The sequence below is a fragment of the Gobius niger genome (assembly GCF_951799975.1).
Source record: "Gobius niger genome assembly, chromosome: 1".
NCBI classification, from domain to species: domain Eukaryota; kingdom Metazoa; phylum Chordata; class Actinopteri; order Gobiiformes; family Gobiidae; genus Gobius; species Gobius niger.
In genome coordinates, this window is record NC_136852.1 from 3,506,791 (window position 1) to 3,522,344 (window position 15,554).

General features: G+C 41.7%; 1 protein-coding gene across 1 annotated transcript in view; it reads right to left on the reverse strand.

Annotated features, from left to right (window-relative positions):
• nectin3a (nectin cell adhesion molecule 3a) overlaps positions 1-15,554 on the reverse strand; it is a 129,651-nt gene that overhangs the window by 8,343 nt on the left and 105,754 nt on the right. The window contains exon 5 of the mRNA XM_079574387.1: positions 9,644-9,795. Coding sequence (XP_079430513.1) covers positions 9,644-9,795 — 152 coding nt within the window. The remainder of the gene's footprint in view (positions 1-9,643; positions 9,796-15,554) is intronic.

Below are 15,554 nucleotides of genomic sequence, written 5' to 3' on the forward strand. Positions count from 1 at the left end.
GCAGAAAAGCTGGATCTCTAGTAATGACGATGGCTAAGGAGCTTCATCCATCATATGTTTATGCTCAGCACCAGAAAAGTCCCACTGAGATCTTCAACATGAATCAGATACGCCAGTAGTGGACATGTGGAGGAAAAAATATACAGTCAGAGTATTGCGTCAGCTTATTTCCCCTATTTGAAAGCTAAGCTACATAAAACTGAATATTTTTAATGCATTTTCGTGTCTTTTTTGCCTTGTTTATGAGGTTTTTTGCTCCTGTATGTTTCTGCTGGTTCACGTGAGCGAAGCCTCCGTCCTCTGCCTCCCCGGTGTCGACAGCCACTCTTTTACTCCGCAGCGTGACTGGACTCGACAGAATGTGCTCGGGCTCTTCCAGGTCTGTGAGAAAAGGCGGAGGAGCGCGGGCCAAAAGCAGCAGTGCAGCTCTGTTTGGGGAAAACGATCCAAAGGAACACACGGACACGCAGAGTTCTCAGGAAACACGCCCTGCGCCGGCGGAGGAGGAGGAACAGGAAGCTCTGCAGACGGAGGACAGATCCAGCTCACCTTCAGATCAATCTGTCACAGCCTGGAGACGCTCACATTTATCTGACGCTTCTACTCCAGCAGACAGACCCAGATCTCCCTGTACTACTACTACTACTACTGCGATCTAACTGATGAGTATTGCAGTTCACTGTGCACGGATAGAATCACAAGCTTTTGAAGAACATGCTCCTCTTGAGACCGGATAAATGACTGGATAAACAAACCTAAATCTTTTCTCGATTTAATCTCTTAACCCTCAACCGAACCAAGCACATCTTCTCCAGTTTGGTTTACCCAAATCTAAAAGCTACTTGGGAAAAAAGTGACAAAAGAGCGACGAAAATGTGACAAAGACGCAACAAAAAAAAAAGCCACAAAAAACAATGAAAAACCAACATGACAAAAAATGCAACAAAAAAGTGACATGAACGCAACAAAAAAAAGCAATGAAAAAGCAACAAAATTAGACAAAAATGTGAGGATCACTTTTGCAGGTCTTAGCTTTCAAATGAGGCGTCACACTTTTGCTCTCCTACTTTTAGATTTGGGTAAAGCCGAACTGGAGAAAAAGAGGGTTAAACAAACTCATGCGAGCGAAACAGAGGAGGAAGACAACACCAGGGACGTTAGCTGTGCTTCACAGCGAGAAGGTCCAGGAATCGAACCCAGGGAGTCCCCCCGGGAGCAAAGCACGGTAGCGCAGCGGTTAGCACTCTCGCTTCACAGCTAGAAGGTCCGGGTTCGACTCCCACCTGGACGGGCCTTTCTGTGTGGAGTTTGCATGTTCTCCCCGTGTCTGCGTAGGTTTCCTCCGGGTACTCCGGTTTCCCCTACCACTAAAAACATGCACAATAGGCCAGGCTGAATGATGTGTGAGTGAATGAATGTATGGTGGTGGTCAGAGGGTCCGTTGGCGCAGACGTGTGTAGTCGCGAAAGCGCTTCTGTCAGTCTCCCCCAGGGGAAACTGAAGCTACAAACGTAGTTACCACCACCGAGTATGGAGTGAATGTACAATTGTCTCATGTAAAGCACTTTGTGACTATATGTCTGTGAAAGGCGCTATATAAATTAAGATCTTCTTCTTCTTCTTCTTCTTCTTCAAAGCAGCGTCTCTGTCCCGCTGTTGCTGCTTTGCTCAAGGCTCTTCATGAGGAAGCGGCGCCGCGTAATCCGAGATTAATAAATCCACTTCAAACACGTCCACGGTTCAGCTCGTCTGATACAATCTTTGTCCATCCAACACGACCCGGTTTTACCCAGTATGTAAATACACACAGACCAAGCCACGCCCCCAAACCTCCCTAAACAAGCCGGGTAGAACCTAAAAGTTTACTCTTTTAAGGCGAGACACGGCAGGTGAATAGGGGAAAAAAATAAATGTAGAGATATCAATTTGAAACTTGTCATTTTATGTTTTCACATAAAAATAAGGCATTTTGAGCATTAAAATGGCCAAAATTGCCTATATTTTGGGCAACGAAATCAAAATAATGAATTGAGCCAGATTGAATGTTATGGTTTTATTTTATTGACATATTAGTAACTAAGATTTTTTCAGAGGGGATTTTGGATATTTTGTTTAGTTTTTCAATAAACTAATCATCAGTGAAAATATCTGTAAAAACGCAAATTCCGCCAGTTTTTTTGGTTTCAAAGCTGAATAAATCAGGCTAGGAATTAGATATTAAAAAATCCCTCAGAAAAAACCTTCAAAATATTGTCAGGTCTCAGACTGTAAAGTTTGGAGTCTGTGGGAGCTTCTATAAGGGCTCAGGCTCTGCCCGAGTGCGGCTTCTGTCATTCAGAGAAAACCAGCCCTGAAGTTTTATAGCGAGTGCTCATGCTCGGCCCGTTCTCCGACTCTTCCGCACCAGCGTCTCGTAGGAGGAAAAACACCATATTTGGGTGAAAGCGTCATCTAAAATGGCCGCCATCAGAGTTTTTACAGATTACTCAAAAATACGTGAATGTGCCAAGGCAACACTTCAGGCATGTTTTTAATGAGGGAATGACTGACATAACAACATGATGTTAAGGTTGAAAAAGTCAATTTTACATAATACCCCCCCTTTAAACTCTGTCTAGTCCCTTTAAGCTAAACCTTAAAGGACACTTTCACTTGCTAATTCAAAAGATCTGTTCATTAATGATTTGTAACGAGGCGTCGACCTCACGAACATGCGGTTGATGGTTAACAAGAGCTGAAAACATCTGGATCGTTCATAATTCTCCATGTTTGAGGCTAAATGCTCACGGTTATAGGAATAATACATAAAACAGGCTAACGGACGCCAAAAATGGTCCACATATGCCAGGAACTTTTTATTGAACAACTCATGGTTTACACACACGTCTTAGATTAGCTTTAACTTTATTAGAGCGTGTTTGTGATATGGAAACAGCGAGCGTGAGAGGTCGTGGCGCTCGTGGGTCATTAGGAGGAAGCGGTGGGATAAGTGCTTCAGTCCTAAGTGGCGTGACATGTTTTGATAGTCTCACCCCGGGTCGTGTTCACGTGTGAAACCTGAGCTGAGCTAAAACAAAGATGCCCCTCTCGTCCCAAAGCCGGGGTTATCTGTGACGTCTGACGATGCCAAAAAGCCTCAGACGCTTTTATCTGCTCTGTGACAGGAATGTGTGGAAGTGGATCAGGCCGGGACCTTCGCACTCGGGCTAAAGCGCGGCGTCCCGCTCGCTAAGAGGCTAATCTCAGCCCAAATAAGCAGCAGCAGAGGAAGAATGTGGAGGGAATTCTCTCTGCAAACACTGGAGGTAAAGGGACACTGCAGGTAAAGCAAAGACATTCAGGGGCGGACTGGCCATATGTCCATTCTGGAAGAGAACAAGAGGGCCAATGGCTCTAGGGTCACCGGTCTGGCCTCTCAGTTTACCTTACCCTAACTCCCGGGCGTAACCGAGCTTTACCCAAATCTAAAAGCTTAACGTCTTAGCTCCCGCCTGAACTGAGAGGATCTTTTTCCTTACATCAGATTTTTTTTCCATCATTTTTGTAACTCATTTTTTGGGTCATTTTTTGTAACATTTTTGTCATTTTTTGGTCATTTTTTCATCTAATTTTTGCAATTTTTTGGTAAATTTTTTATCAATTTTTTGTCACATTTTTGTCACTTTTTTTGTCATTTTTTTGTCATTTTTCGTCATTTTTTTGTCATTTTTTTGTGACATTTTTGCCACTTTTTCATCAATTTTTCGTCACTTTTTTGTCAAACTTTTCTCACTTTTTTGTCACATTTCCATCATTGTTTTCGTCTCAGTTATGTCACTATTTTCACAGCTTTTTTCCAGAAGCTTTTGGACTGGGGTAAAGCCAAACTGGAGAAAATGTGCTCGGTTCAGGTGGGAGTTAAGGGGTTAAAAGAAAAGCATTCAAAAACAAAAATGCGCTGGAAAAGCAACAAAAAAGTGACAAAAACACAACAAAATGTGAAGACAAAGTGACGACAAAGCAATGAAAAAAGCGCTGAAAAAACAACAATAACATGACGAAACCCCCGAAAAACAAGAGACGAAAACACAACGAAAAAGTGACAAAAAAACGCCAAAAAGCCACAAAAAAGTAATGAAAAAGCAACAAAAACATGACAAAAATGCAGCGACATGCGTGACAAAAAGTTACCATCACTTTTCTAGATTTTAGCTTTCAAATGAGGCGTTACAGTGTTGCTCTCCAGTCAAGAAGCCTTTAGATTTGGGCAAAGCCGAACTGGAGAAAATGCTCTGGGTTAAGGCGGGGGGCAAGAGGTTAACATATGTATTTGTGGAAGTGTCGCATTTACGCCAATTTGGGCCAGGCTGACCAGAGTCCAGGGCTGTTTTTCAGTCCCAGTCCGCCCCTGACGACATTAGATCTTTCTCCTCAAAATAACTACTTTATTCCTGGATGAACTAAAATAGCCCAAATCTGCTTCGTAATTCAGCTGGCGGAGCAAATGAATTTAGGTAAGTGTTGAAAATAAGGATTGTAGATGTGGAATAAAGGTCGACAGGTCGTATTAAGCTTCTGACAAACAGATTCCTTTAAAACTGGGAGACAAATGTTTGATAGAAATAGATATTAATCACTTAACCTTCACCAAGCAGAGTTTCCCCAGTTTCACCCGAATTTAAAAGCTTCTCGACTGGAGGTTCCAGCCTTTATGCCAGTGTAAAGCCTCATTTGATAGCTAAGACCTACAGAACTCAGCTAAGCTTCTTCCTGTTTTTTGTTATCAAGTTTTAGTCGTGCATTTTTATCATGTTCTCAATGTTTTTTTGTAGCTTTTTTTTCACCACACAAGTGTTTTGTTAGCTTGTTGGAATCGGGCTTTGGGATTGGGCCGTTTTTTCCCAAAAGTGGCGGCTCTCCTCTGATCATCGCTTCGAGATCTTTTATGAACTAGGGCTGCCCCCTTTTGGTCCATTTTCAAATGCTCTCAATTTACCGAACACCAGAGGCCTGTGCCAGGTCGATCTTTTCCCTAGGGCTAGGATTTCATCATAAAAACAGATAAATCAAGGTTTTACAGACAGAGTGACGTTTGTAAAAGAGATCAGTGGCTCTGTGTCTTGGTGAGATGTTTCCTTGTCCAGGCCAAACCTCCACAGTTAACATCAAATGCTCTGGTTCTACAGTGAAATGGCCGATACGCGAGTCTGACGCCTCCTCTGGCAGAAAACGAACGTGAAAGCTGAACGTCAGGCACAGCAGCTCATGGACACGCTGGGCCAGATCTTGTGACTGGCGAAGTCCGTGCGCAACTCGAAACGCAACGTGGTGCATGCGCGATCTTGCATGTGGCGCTAAAGGCTGCGTCACTAGGGCGAGGGCGTTATTTAAGAAAAAGAGGCCGACTGAGGCGTGGTTCATTACAAGCAGCACTTGGAGCCGCTCTTTTGTGGCAACCTTCACATTATGTTCCTCTTTACATCGCGCTGCCTTGTTTTCTTCCTTAGAATCGACGTCGAATTGAAAACAAAAGCGAAATTGCCTTGAAAAGTCAGTTTGAGCATCGGTTACGCGCGGGCTGACTTTGATACTTTTCCTTGCCGTGCTGGAGAGTCTAAGGACGGGGGACGCCCACGCCGCTCGTCGCTACCTCCTATTGGACATTATATTTGCCTGGATTCACCTGAACTTTTAATTGTCATATTTATTGCTTTGTTTTATTGCCTTGATGTTTGGTGCAGCCCTGTGAGGCGACTTCTGTTGTGATATTGGGCTTTACAAAACCATTAAACCTGAAACTTGATACAGTAGATCAACGCGCACACACCTGACACCACAGAAATGAACTGTTCTTATATATGTGTTTTTGTTTTATTTTTTTATTGGGCATGTTTGTATTGTCCACAGTCTTGTATTTCTGTGTGTCGGTGAGCCAAAGATCTATTCTATTCTATTCTATTCTATTCTATTCTATTCTATTCTATTCTAACAGTAGTTACAGCACGAGCTCCCAAAGTGTTATGTCTTATGAGTCAGCGTCATGCCCCGCCCCCTTTTAGTCGACTGATCGCTTTTATGTAACATTAGCTGTAAAATAAAAAGGAAGTGCATTGATTAGAATACATTATTGTTGTTGAGGGGCCCTGGGAGGTTTCGGGATCGATTTGGGGGCCGCGATGTCCCAGACTAGGGCTTGAAAATTCAATAATAAAAAGCTTTGAGGTCAATTCTGTCACTCGAAGCTTCACCAAAGTCTGTTTTGCCCGGACTATATTCATTGACGCTTCATTTTCTCTCCGGCAAAGACGTAAAAGATTGACTGTTTCCAAGTGAAAGGTTTTTAAAGCTGAAAACAAGAGAAAAGCACAAAAGCTAAAAGAATCGTGGGACTGAGGAAACATTCTTTGCCGACGTCACATTTGAACTGATCATCACAATTCCCACACTTTCATGGTCCACAAAGCTCTCAACACTGGAACCACAAACACAATCTGCTTTGTAAATAAACAAAAACATAAACAAAAACAAATCATTCACAGGGTAAAAAAAACGCGTCGCTCGTTTGCAAATTGCGACACAAACCCCGTGATTTATCGCTCAGACGCTGCTGTGGCTGATTCTCTGTCGGACTCACAAAGAGGAGACTTTTCGGAAAACAAATATGGAATCAGGACACAAAACCCAAACTAAACCCGCAACATTTTAAAACATCCACTCAGTGTAAACTCAACCTCCTGAAACCTCCCTCATGGGGATCGACACCATTCCAGAATCCTTAAAGGGACTGTACGGAGTAAGTATTTTCCTCCCCCTACATGTCCCAGCCATGTCCTAATGTGTAGAATGAGCTCAGACCTGTTCACCACAACTGCCTCTGTTCTGCCCAATATAAAAGTGTTTCGTTAAAAAAAATGGTTAAAAAATGCTTCTTAACCTCTTACCACCCGCCTAAACCGAGAGGATCGTTTTCCTCACGTCATCAGATTTTTTTCCCATCATTTTTGTGTTGGGTATTCAACTCATTTTTGTAACTTTTGTGTCATTTTTTTAATCACATTTTTGTCACATTTTTGTCAAATTTTTGTAATTTTTTTGTCAAATTTTTATAAAATATTTGTATTTTTTTTTTGCAACATTTTGTCACATTTTTGTCATTTTTTTAATCAAATTTTTGTCATTTTTTCTTCAATGTTTGGTCAATTTCTTGTGACATTTTTGCCACTTTTTCCAACAATTTTTCGTCACTTTTTTGTCAATGTTTTCTCACTTTTTTGTCACATTTCCATCATTGTTTTCGTCTCAGTTTTGTTGCTATTTTCACAGCTTTTTTCCAGAAGCTTTTTGATTAGGGTAAAGCCAAACTGGAGAAAATGGGATCCGTTCAGGTGGGAGTTAAGGGGTTAATAATTTAGGAATAAATATGTTGTAATTCATCTGCTGTAATTCATGTTAAAAATAGCAATTTGGTTAAAAAGATCATTTCTACATACACAGTCAGCATTGGTTTCGCTGAACTTTATTTTGAAGGCTCAGTCAGTAGATGCAATGCCTTATGGGTAGCAGAAGCACTAGTCAGACGAATAGAATGTGGTGCTAATAAACCTGTCTGTCCAGGCCCTAACTTGATCCTGTGTTCTTCATCTTTATTCACACCTTCGAAAGCCATGGCTGTAAGTTTGATGTGTTTAGTGAACTTTAGACATGTCTTAGCTGAGAGGACTGTGCTAACGATCTAATTAGCATATAAAAAGATCGCGAAAAATGCTAATTAGCATCAGCAATGCTAACTTTCTAGTTTGCTAGTTTCCGGCATTAGCCATTTTGTGGTGTATTTATTTTCTTAGGGTTTTGCATTGAAGTTAATGCTTATTTTATTTCTGTTTATTTCAGTTTCCCTCGGGTTTTCAACGAGTTCAACACACTTGGAAAGCTGCATTAACCTCTTAACTCCCGCCTGAACCGAGAGGATCTTTTTCCTCACGTCATCAGATTCTTTTTCCATCATTTTTTTGTTGGGTATTCAACTCATTTTTGTAACTTTTTTGTCATTTTTTTGGTCATTTTTTTGTCACATTTTTGTCAATTTTTTGTAATTTTTTTGTCAAATTTTTATAAAATTTTTGTATTTTTTCTTTTGCAACATCTTGTCACATTTTAGTCATTTTTTCGTCCATTTTTTAAATCAAATTTTTGTATTTTTTTTTCAATGTTTGGTCAATTTCTTGTGACATTTTTGCCACTTTTTCCAACAATTTTTCGTCACTTTTTTGTCAATGTTTTCGTCACTTTTTTGTCACATTTCCATCATTGTTTTCGTCTCAGTTTTGTTGCTATTTTCACAGCTTTTTTCCAGAAGCTTTTTGATTAGGGTAAAGCCAAACTGGAGAAAATGGGATCCGTTCAGGTGGGAGTTAAGGGGTTAATAATTTAGGAATAAATATGTTGTAATTCATCTGCTGTAATTCATGTTAAAAATAGCAATTTGGTTAAAAAGATCATTTCTACATACACAGTCAGCATTGGTTTCGCTGAACTTTATTTTGAAGGCTCAGTCAGTAGATGCAATGCCTTATGGGTAGCAGAAGCACTAGTCAGACGAATAGAATGTGGTGCTAATAAACCTGTCTGTCCAGGCCCTAACTTGATCCTGTGTTCTTCATCTTTATTCACACCTTCGAAAGCCATGGCTGTAAGTTTGATGTGTTTAGTGAACTTTAGACATGTCTTAGCTGAGAGGACTGTGCTAACGATCTAATTAGCATATAAAAAGATCGCGAAAAATGCTAATTAGCATCAGCAATGCTAACTTTCTAGTTTGCTAGTTTCCGGCATTAGCCATTTTGTGGTGTATTTATTTTCTTAGGGTTTTGCATTGAAGTTAATGCTTATTTTATTTCTGTTTATTTCAGTTTCCCTCGGGTTTTCAACGAGTTCAACACACTTGGAAAGCTGCATTAACCTCTTAACTCCCGCCTGAACCGAGAGGATCTTTTTCCTCACGTCATCAGATGTTTTTTCCATCATTTTTTGTTGGGTATTCAACTCATTTTTGTAACTTTTTTGGTAATTTTTTGTCACATTTTTGTAATTTTTTTGTCAATTTTTTATCACATTTTTGACATTTTTTGGTCACATTTTTTCGTCCATTTTTTATCAAATTTTTGAATTTTTTTTGTTACATTTTTGTCATTTTTTGTAATTTTTTTGTCATATTTTTGTCATTTTTCGTCATTTTTTTGTTGATTTCTTTTTGACATTTTTGTGACATTTTTTCCACTTTTTTTAAATCAATTTTTCGTCACTTTTTGTCAATGTTTTCTCACTTTTTTGTCACATTTCCATCATTGTTTTTCAACGAGTTCAACACACTTGTAAAGCTGTATTAAAGGAGCAAGACGCTCAGTTCCTGGCTCATGGAAAAACGAGTTTGGCTTGCTGCTGACCTGCGTTCACATATACACTGTATCAACACGTAGCGATAACAGTACAGCCTCTAAAATCCTGCACTGTCACTCAGTGTCACTCAGCACGGCGTTAACGCTGCACGTTAATGCCGATAACGGCCCACCACTATTATGTCTGTGGACTGCGGGTTTATGAGCACATGACGCTGTTGCTGTCTTCAGAATGTATCGTTTCCCCCGGTGTTCCCCTTAAAGCTCACCTTGAACCCAGAGGTTGACGTCTCGACTGCGCAGCCCGATGTCGTTGGTCACTTCGCAGCGATAAACGCCCGAGTCGTTTCGCTCCAGAGCTCGAGCGAAGGCGAACGTGCTGTTGTTGATCCGCACGCCGTCCGGCATCTGCCCGTCCAGCCTGTGCAGGAGGAGACGCCACATTATAACAGGCCCACAGCTGGAGGTTATTACAGATGTTCATGTACAGGCAGCAGCACATTTAACCTCTTAACCCATTTTCTCCAGTGCAGCTTTACCCAAATCTAGAAGGTTATGGACTATAGGCCAGTGTAATGTCTCATTTAAAGGCCTACAAAACTCATCGAAGTGGATCTTTTTCCTCTATTCCTCACTTTTTTGTCACACATTTTTTGTCTCTTTTTAGTCAATTTTTTATCACTTTTTTCATAATTTTTGCTCTCTTTTTCATCCCATTTTTATATATTTTGTGTCACTTTTTCCATCATTATTCATCAAATTTTCATCCCTTTTTGATCAAATTTTCATACATTTTTCGTCACTTTTTGATAAAATTTTTGTCAATTTTCCATCCATTTTTCGTTACTTTTTGGTCTCTTTTTCATCACATTTTTGTCAATTTTTCGTCTCTTTTTCCTCACTTTTTTTAATCACATTTTTCATAATTTTTGGTCTCTTTTTCATCACATTTTTATATATTTTTTGTCACTTTTTCCATCATTTTTTATCAATTTTTTGTCACTTTTTGATCAATTTTTGATCAATTTTTCGTCACTTTTTGATCAGATTTTCGTCAATTTTCCATATCTTTTTCGTCACTTTAGGCGGCTGCATATATGAAAAAAAAACACCTAACCCCAAAAAAATTGCTACAAAAGGTTTTTCAATGGTTTTCTGTAGTATCAGGTGTGCTTATTAACATACTAAAAGTCTACCAAAATCTGACCACTGGAAAGGTCTAATTTTCAAGATGGCGTCCAAGAGGGTGGCGAGATCCTTAAAATGCCCATTACTCCTTTATTATTCATCCTAGGCAAGTCATTTTGGTGTCTAACCCCATGTTTTGGGTGTCTAGGAATCCAATGGGCTTGTTCAAATTGTAGTCACATGATCACATAATTATGATATACAAATCGTGGGCAAAGACTCTTTATATTAACATTAGTGAGTTGTCATGGCAACGGCACACATTTTCAATGCAACCTTTGCTTCCCAGAGGCTTAGAGGGGCAGGGATGGGCTCATTTTAAAGCCCCAACCCTCCTCTTCCCAACGCAATAAAAGGTACGTCATTTACTCACGGAGATATTCACTAAAGTCTGCGAGGTGAGCGACCACGTCGGCCCTGACATGGTAGATCTGGAAGGTTAAAACCCTTCCAGGTCCACCATGTCAGGGCCAACGTGGCCTCTCTGTTATCTGAGCATTTTATCAGTTAGCATATTTACATTATAGTGAAAGGATTACAATTACAAAGTTATTACAAATCTTAATTATTTTTGAAGAAATACCTTTGATTTGCACCAGATTTACAAATAGTCATTGTCACACTGTTCCTCCCATAAAGGTGGATTATGTGGATTGGCACAATTTTCCACTTGACGTGGTCCACACGCAGGTGTGCGTGGTTGTCCATATCCTCTGCAACGACACCGTGGTGGTCGGCAGGTAGTTGTGCATAAATATCTCATTCTTCTGGAACACTATAACTCCGGGAAGTTATGTCACAACCTGTGAAAGCGTGAATAAACAGTAACTGAGAACACAAGTCACCCCCCAAGACTTGTTTCATCTCATTGATATTTTATACTTTAGGAAGTGTGGATTTGTCCAAATGAAAATAGAAGTCCCCGTTTTTCATCTCAGCCTAGTAGAGAAGAAGAATATGTCAGTCTGTATCTTGGTCTATCAAGATCCTGGGCTGATGTTGGGACACCTTGATTGCAGCCTTCACAACGTCCATGTCTGCATCTCCTGTGCTGATAACATTGCAGCTGTTCTTCTGCCCTTCCTCAGTCACAAGACCAATAAGTTCTTGTCTGTTACATGGTCTGCAAAGAAAATTTTCTTTTCCCACAAACTCAATTTTGCACTGAAGGATCTTCACTGTAGCCATCACAAACTACAGTTGCTTTACCATAATGACATATCAAGCAAAGAATGTCATAAATGTCATTTGCTCAGAATGAAAGGCGAGTGACATGAATGTGGTGGAGGGGGATGGAAACTTGGTCTCACTATACCCTCATACTCACTTCATAAAGAGGGTGTTCTTCTTGTGGATTTTCACAATTGTGCTCGGTTTTCAGGAGGGAGGGGTGAACTCCTTTTAAAGTTTTAAATGATTGGATCTGATTTTACCCAATCGTTAGCGTTTAGTTGTGAAGTAATGAGTGAAGCAAAGCTATCAAATGCTTGACGTCACCTACAACATCTGCCTCCCCCGCCCGCTGAATGGTAGGTTAAAATTTAACCGATGCAACGCAGCCACTGAAATCAGACCCAGACGTTCATGTAGGGAAATTATAATTGACTGGAGTTTACGGATGGCTAAGGTCAGGCTAGTTTGTGCCAGTTCTGACTGTTAAAACTGCTGCCCTGAAAAGTCTCCTGTAGATGGTCCACTGTAATTGCACAACTGCCTGCCGACCACCACGGTGTAGTTGCAGAGGATGTGGACTACCACGCACACCTGCTTGTGGACCACGTCAAGTGGAAAATTGTGCCAATCCACATACTCCACCTTTATGGGAGGAACAGTGTGACAATGACTATTTGTAAATCTGGTGCAAATCAAAGGTATTTCTTCAAAAATAATTAAGATTTGTAATAACTTTGTAATTGTAATCCTTTCACTATAATGTAAATATGCTAACTGATAAAATGCTCAGATAACAGAGAGGCCACGTTGGCCCTGACATGGTGGACCTGGAAGGGTTTTAACCTTCCAGATCTACCATGTCAGGGCTGACGTGGTCGCTCACCTCGCAGACTTTAGTGAATATCTCCGTGAGTAAATGACGTACCTTTTATTGCGTTGGGAAGAAGAGGGTTGGGGCTTTAAAATGAGCCCATCCCTGCCCCTCTAAGCCTCTGGGAAGCAAAGGTTGCATTGAAAATGTGTGCCGTTGCCATGACAACTCACTAATGTTAATATATAGAGTCTTTGCCCACGATTTGTATATCATAATTATGTGATCATGTGACTACAATTTGAACAAGCCCATTGGATTCCTAGACACCCAAAACATGGGGTTAGACACCAAAATGACTTGCCTAGGATGAATAATAAAGGAGTAATGGGCATTTTAAGGATCTCGCCACCCTCTTGGACGCCATCTTGAAAATTAGACCTTTCCAGTGGTCAGATTTTGGTAGACTTTTAGTATGTTAATAAGCACACCTGATACTACAGAAAACCATTGAAAAACCTTTTGTAGCAATTTTTTTGGGGTCAAACCATATATGCAGCCGGCTACTTTTTTAAATCACATTTTTCATAATTTTTTGTCACTTTTTCGTCTCTTTCATCAAATTTTCGTCACTTTTCTATTGCTACACTTTTTTCTAAAAGCTTTTAGATTTAGGGAAAGCCAAACTGGAGATGCTCAGTTCAGGCGTATTTTAAGAAGTTAAAGCTGTTTCCATTTTAATACATAAATGACGTGTTTTTAAAGCTCCAAACACAGAAAATCTGTGCACGTTTCATTCCCTCGGACTGACCAACATTTCATCAAACAGAAAAACGATTCGAGTCCTCGCGGCTCCTGCACCAAAGCTCGCAGAGTTTTCCTCTCGGAGCCACGTGAAAACAAATGTCCGCCGATGGCCCCGGTGTGGACGTGATGTATGACCCTTGTGGGCTTCTGTATTTATAGCGGTGAGCTCTCCCAGCGGGTGCAGCAGCGTGTGAGACGGCTCCGGTGTCCCGGCTCCAAAACAAGCTCCAGTCATTTATAGACTGTGGGGAAACTGTGAGGAAACTGTGAGGAAACTGTGAGGAAACTGTGGGGAAACTGTGAGGAAACTGTGGGGAAACTGTGAGGAAACTGTGGGGAAACTGTGAGGAAACTGTGGGGAAACTGTGAGGAAACTGTGGGGAAACTGTGAGGAAACTGTGGGGAAACTGTGAGGAAACTGTGGGGAAACTGTGAGGAAACTGTGAGGAAACTGTGAGGAAACTGTGAGGAAACTGTGAGGAAACTGTGAGGAAACTGTGGAGAAACTGTGGGGAAACTGTGAGGAAACTGTGGGGAAACTGTGAGGAAACTGTGAGGAAACTGTGAGGAAACTGTGAGGAAACTGTGAGGAAACTGTGGGGAAACTGTGTAGAAACTGTGGGGAAACTGTGGGGAAACTGTGAGGAAACTGTGGGGAAACTGTGGGGAAACTGTGAGGAAACGGTGGGGAAACTGTGAGGAAACTGTGAGGAAACTGTGAGGAAACTGTGAGGAAACTGTGGGGAAACTGTGGAGAAACTGTGGGGAAACTGTGGGGAAACTGTGAGGAAACTGTGGGGAAACTGTGGGGAAACTGTGAGGAAACTGTGGGGAAACTGTGAGGAAAGTGTGAGGAAACTGTGAGGAAACTGTGAGGAAAGTGTGGGGAAACTGTGGGGAAACTGTGAGGAAACTGTGAGGAAACTGTGGGGAAACTGTGAGGAAACTGTGGGGAAACTGTGAGGAAACTGTGGGGAAAGTGTGAGGAAACTGTGGGGAAACTGTGAGGAAATTGTGGGGAAACTGTGAGGAAACTGTGAGGAAACTGTGGGGAAACTGTGGGGAAACTGTGGGGAAACTGTGGGGAAACTGTGAGGAAACTGTGAGGAAACTGTGGGGAAACTGTGGGGAAACTGTGAGGAAACTGTGAGGAAACTGTGAGGAAACTGTGAGGAAACTGTGGGGAAACTGTGAGGAAACTGTGAGGAAACTGTGGGAAAACTGTGAGGAAACTGTGAGGAAACTGTGATGAAACTGTGGGGAAACTGTGGGGAAAGTGTGAGGAAAGTGTGAGGAAAGTGTGAGGAAACTGTGAGGAAACTGTGGGGGAACTGTGGGGAAACTATGAGGAAACTATGAGGAAACTGTGAGGAAACTGTGAGGAAACTGTGGGGAAACTGTGAGGAAACTGTGAGGAAACTGTGGGGAAACTGTGGGGAAACTGTGAGGAAACTGTGGGGAAATTGTGGGGAAACTGTGAGGAAACTGTGAGGAAACTGTGGGGAAACTGTGAGGAAACTGTGGGGAAACAGTGGGGAAACTGTGAGGAAACTGTGGGGAAACTGTGAGGAAACTGTGAGGAAACTGTGAGGAAACTGTGAGGAAACTGTGGGGAAACTGTGGGGAAACTGTGGGGAAACTGTGAGGAAACTGTGGGGAAACTGTGGGGAAACTGTGAGGAAACTGTGGGGAAACTGTGAAGAAACTGTGAGGAAACTGTGGGGAAACTGTGAGGAAACTGTGAGGAAACTGTGGGGAAACTGTGAGGAAACTGTGAGGAAACTGTGAGGAAACTGTGGGGAAACTGTGAGGAAACTGTGAGGAAACTGTGGGGAAACTGTGAGGAAACTGTGGGGAAACTGTGGGGAAACTGTGAGGAAACTGTGAGGAAACTGTGGGGAAACTGTGGGGAAACTGTGGGGAAACTGTGGGGAAACTGTGAGGAAACTGTGAGGAAACTGTGGGGAAACTGTGGGGAAACTGTGAGGAAACTGTGAGCAAACTGTGAGGAAACTGTGAGGAAACTGTGGGGAAACTGTGGGGAAACTGTGAGGAAACTGTGGGGAAACTGTGGGGAAACTGCGGGGAAACTGCGAGGAAACTGTGGGGAAACTGTGGGGAAACTGTGAGGAAACTGTGTGGAAACTGTGAGGAAACTGTGGGGAAACTGTGAGGAAACTGTGAGGAAACTGTGAGGAAAC